Below are 5,252 nucleotides of genomic sequence, written 5' to 3'. Positions count from 1 at the left end.
GCTCTGTATAAATAAACTGCACGGTGATGGCTTGATCTTTGCACACCATTAATCGAGTTATAAAGGTCTGAGTCCCCTCCTAAAAGACCGGCTTTATAATTAAAGTCCAGCTAAAAGGTTTCAGTCATTGTTAGATCATAGAGGGGATGGTCTAGAGCAGGGGCGCCCACTATTTTTCGTCTGGAGATCTACTTTTCAAATGACGAGCTCATTGAGATCTACCAACGAAAAAACACCTGCATTCAGGGGCGGGAGGGGGCGTGGGCTGCGCAGGCAGGCCCCTCGCCCACAGTGCGATCGCCTGCATTAGTGCCTGTGTTCCAGTCCAGTGCGAGCCGCAAAAATGCTGCAAGCACTATTTTTGCAGATCGCACTGGACCGGAATGCAGGCACTAAGGTGCCTGCGTTCCGAGTGCGGGCGATCGCACTGTTGGCGATGCCATTGACGTCAATACAGCTCCACACCCCCTCCCGCACCGGAACGCGGAGAGTCGGCCTGCTTACATTCCAGTGCATTACAGGTCCCGGCATCCTGTCCTCCCATGGTGCTTGTGTGGCCGACGTTGCACATGGGGTGTCCTGCACCTTTCCATCTGCAGCGTCTGACACATTCAGCCGGCAGCCGCACGAGCACCACGGGAACATAGCCGTAGCCAGCTCCTTTTGTGCCTGAGGCAAGGAAAAAAAACAACGTTTTTTTAATTTTATTTTTTATTTTTTCATTTTATTTTTATTTTAAATTTTCATAATTTGTTTTTTTTAAAACTCTTGGGGGGCTTCGGAGAAATATTAGGAGTCTCTAAAAAGCCCCCTGATATTTCCCTTTTTAAAATAGAAAAAGAAATTGAGGACACAAAGTCCTCAATCTCTTTTTCTGCAGCCTCTGTTCTAAATGAATGGAAAGCACAGAGGCTTCCCATTCATTAAGAAAATATTTTACTATCAAGCTGTTTCTGAATGGGGAGGAGCCTCTGTACAGAGTGCTTCTCCCCATTGAGAAACTTATGAATGAACAGGAGGTGATATAAATGAATGAACAGGAGGTGATTTACAACTGGGGACACATAGTACTATGTGTCCCCAGTTATTTACAAACACTGGAGTGATCAGCCGATTGCACCAGTGTTTGTCCTACACAGAGGATTGATACATACTACTGACATGTACCGATCCTCTGCCGCTCGGCCACGCACAGGGGGGCTGCAACTTCTCTGGATCCCCCTGCTCTCCCGGGCAGACGCAGCGGTGGGATACCACGAGCCGCGGGGGGGCGGAGCCGCTGTGACAGAACGGACGAGCAGTGAGGGGAGAGAGAGGCGCCGGCTGTCAGATCCTGGCCGAGCGTCTCTCTCTCTCTCTCCTCACTGCTCTGCATTAGTTAGTGACAGCGGCTCTGTCCTCCGCCCTCCCCCGCCGCCGGTTCCTTCACTTCTTCTCGGATCCCCGCTGGGGAGAGCAGCGGGGATCCAGAGAAGCGGCGGGAGGAGAGGACATGGCGATCTACCAGTGATCGCTACGCGATCGACCTTGTGGGCACCCCTGGGTTAGAGTCTCGGAGGGTTTTTGTTGTTGCCCCTGTGGGGTACATTCCTATGACCTCCAATCAGGGCAGGAAGTGAAGGGGAATCTCTCCAGCAGTGACATAGACGAAATGCATTTTAGGAGACTGGGGAATATTTTGATTGCTCTCATTGCCTTCCAGTCCTGGTGAAACCCACTCCCCAATATCTTGTACAGGTGTCAGACAGACAAGACCTGCAGGAAAATTTCCCCACTGGGGTCCCATCTAGGAATACACTGCAGACATTTTAAACCCCCCCTCCCCATCCCAAACTAATAAAGCATTGGCTGGGGTGACACTTTAAAATCACCATTGCTTAGTAAGTGAACTTTCTAATGCAGCTTTATAATTAAATTGATTTTTAAAATACAAGCAGTGTAAGCACTCGACCTATATCCTGATATTGGCCTCTTACAGTCCACATACAGCATGGCTGTGGAGTGTGAGAGGAAGGAACAGTACAAGAAAACAGTCTGTGCATGTGCTGATAGGAGGAGAAAGCAGGAAGATGAGCTGTGTTGATTCTCCTTTCACTGACCAGTAACAGGCTGGCCTGGGTCCAGGATGTCCTGGTCTCAGAGCAATTTTAGTAATGAGTGGGGAGGAGATTACTATGCTCCTCGGTGCCCTCTAGTGGCGACAATGCTTTGCGAACAGCTAGCTGGCTATTTATAAATCATCCCATGATTGTTGTCTGTGTGAACAGCTGGGGCTACTAATTGAGTCTTAGTAAATGAATTAGAAAAGAACAGCTTTCTGGTGTAATTGCCTTTCTATTAAATTGTTTTTCTCTAAGGGCGTGTTCACACCAAGTGAGGAGCAGATGCAGAGCAGTTACAGAACGCATAAAAAATGCATCCAATGTATTCCAGTGGTATTTTGGGCCCTAGTTCACACCACAGCGTTCAGTTCCACACCATGTGGGAAAACTGCAATATGCCCTATTTTTCTGCACCAAAATGCAAGCAAACGCATCAAAAAAGCATGCAAACGCCCTGGAATGCACTGAAAGCCCATTTTAGACTATAAGAAAAAAAAAAGCCCTAAATAAAAATAGGGTGAATATTTACAAACGCTGCTAAAATATGGGGATGCCTTTGCTGCCAACCTCCTTCTGCCTTGTGTCCTTTTGTCATGTTGATCCCCTGACTTCAATGCTTTCTTGCTTTTTCTATGTTACTAACCCTGAGCACCTGTATATTTTTGGGTGACTTAGTGACTATTGCAGCCAGTGATCAGCTTGACATTCAGACAACTAGCATTTTTAGAAGGGGAAGTCAGCAATGCCGTCCTATGTGTTTCATATTCTGTAGTAAAAATTATATTTTGCTTATATTTTTTTTTAGGGACCTCCAAGATCATCCAGTCTCCAAGCGCCTATTATGCTGTTGTCCGGACACGAGGGGGAAGTTTACTGCTGCAAATTTCATCCCAATGGGCTTACATTGGCTTCTGCAGGATTTGACCGACTAATCCGTAAGCAACAATAGTGACGTTCTTATTTTCTAAAGCATAAAACTTTATTTGCTACCATAATTTCAGAAAGTATTATAATGACAGTAGCAGAATAACGTCAAAGAGGAATTCAACCCAATTATTTTGAGAAATGTCATATTGTAGAAAGAGCAAGATATAGTAGTAAACGGAGCCGAGCTAGCCCTTGCAAATTTTTGTGTCAAGTGACGCTTCTCAGCTGCAGTCTGCTGAAGCCTGGAAATCTGAAGGGAGGATTGGAATTAACTATATTTGGGGATGTTGAAATGACAGTTGTCTCTAGGAACCACTGCAACATTTTCGTGGTAATTGTTTGAGCCAACCAAGAAACAAATGGCTAAAAATGTACTTTCTTGCAGTTCTGTGGAACGTGTATGGGGAATGTGATAACTACGCAACCCTAAAGGGTCATAGTGGAGCTGTGATGGAATTGCATTACAATACAGATGGCAGGTAAGGCAGCAATACTTGTACAACTCTCAATGCCCTGCCAGGGAATATCCATGGCAGTGACTGGAGCGAATGTGTTTTATGTCTTTTCAGTTGCTGTATCATTTGTCCTAGAAACCCATTCTAGCCTTGTCATGGACTCTATTTTATTTATATGCCAGATTGTGTTTTCTTTGGGTATGATTTGAAGTTTTAGAAAACCAGCTCCAACATAATTGGAGTTGTCGCTTAAACCGAGCTGCTGAACCTTCACTGGGTGTACAGAAGCTGTAGGTAAACGATATACTGCTACAGGAACAGGAAATTATTTGCTGGCTTGTATAATCCATATCACAGCAAAGGGAAATTGTGCTTCATATTGAGTTTACAGTTAACACATGAAAAGTAGATGGTAGAAAGTAGGTATTGGAGCTTAGGTAGGAGACATGGGTCACCACCAAGCATGGTAGCCCTTCTATTGCTGGGGACTTGCATTAAAGTGTATTTTTGTGACACTGTCATTTTAACCCCTTTGCAGCAGATGCAAAAAAAAACGGGGAGCTTGTAAGTGCTGGCTTGGGACTGAAGAAGTAGAAGTGATTGTGGCAGCTGTAGAGCTGCCAGATTCCTTTAAAAAGCAGTGTAAGTGCAGGCTCACCACCCCCTTCCCTACACCAGTTCCTGGCTTTCCCCACCTCTTCTTGAGAGATCAAAACCACAAAGAAAATACTTCAGCATGGAAAGCAGAGATTGCAGAGGAGAGATTTGACACTCAATAATTCCTCCATAGTGTAAACACAGAAGTTCTCTGTTCTTGGCACTTCCAAGTTCACGGTGTGCAGATTGCCAGCGGCTGTAGCCAGAAAAGCAACAGATCAAGTACTTTCTGTACTCAGTCTGATCAGGCACAGTGTAAGGGAGATAATAAGGGGTCTAATAGACCCTGGATATCTCCCTGGAGAGAATCTTTCACCTAGACTGTGCAAACACACATGCTTAAAAATACACACACCTAGGATGCAAATACATATGTAAGCACCCATTGTGCAGCACATATTCGGTATCACTGTGAACGCTAGAGTAACAGGAATAATTCTAGAACCATCACTTATGGTTCACTTTAAATGGTGATTTATAAAGCTTAACGTTTGTGTTCTTAATATAGCCACAGTATGTAATATACAAAAAATAATGTTTATAACAATGTCCTTTTTTAATTGATTTGATAAATAATAATACAAAATCATAAATACATTTACATGTCAGTGTCTACCTGTTGAGGACCTGCACCTCTGTAAACGATCCGCTCCACTCACTCTGTGATCCTACACCTTGTGATCACACGAAAGAACTCCCCCAAAAAGCCATAACCTTTTTATTTATTTTTCATGAAAAGGTCTACAATGCTTTGCAGCCCTCCATGATCCTATGTCTTCTGTGTCACGCTACACAATGCAATACAAAAAAAGGATCCAATAGCATAATACTGCTTTACATTTTGTATTAAAGCCAAATTCATTAATACTTCTTTCTTAAAAGTGCTAAAACCCGCAGCAGATTGAAATCGCTTAATCACTTTTACTCCTGCAGACACATGCAGTATTGTCCACACATCTCCTCTGCTACCGTATTGTCTACTAGATGCTTGCCTAGCTCAGCCTTTACGATGTATTTTGTCATAGAAAGACTTTATCAAGGGACGGTCCTAAGCAATGCATGTTGTAACTAAATAATCTCATTATTAAAGAGTAATTCGCCTTTTGTTGAG

General features: G+C 44.0%; 1 protein-coding gene across 1 annotated transcript in view; it reads left to right on the top strand.

The window, feature by feature from the left end:
* SNRNP40 (small nuclear ribonucleoprotein U5 subunit 40) overlaps window positions 1-5,252 on the top strand; it is a 14,443-nt gene that overhangs the window by 241 nt on the left and 8,950 nt on the right. Inside the window, exons 2-4 of the mRNA XM_018566883.1 lie at window positions 1,238-1,281; window positions 2,908-3,037; window positions 3,415-3,508. Coding sequence (XP_018422385.1) covers window positions 1,238-1,281; window positions 2,908-3,037; window positions 3,415-3,508 — 268 coding nt within the window. The remainder of the gene's footprint in view (window positions 1-1,237; window positions 1,282-2,907; window positions 3,038-3,414; window positions 3,509-5,252) is intronic.

This window comes from Nanorana parkeri, unplaced genomic scaffold (assembly GCF_000935625.1).
Source record: "Nanorana parkeri isolate BGI_ZX_2015 unplaced genomic scaffold, ASM93562v1 scaffold986, whole genome shotgun sequence".
NCBI classification, from domain to species: domain Eukaryota; kingdom Metazoa; phylum Chordata; class Amphibia; order Anura; family Dicroglossidae; genus Nanorana; species Nanorana parkeri.
Note: the sequence above shows the minus strand (reverse complement) of the source record. Positions and strands in the feature narration are given on the sequence as shown.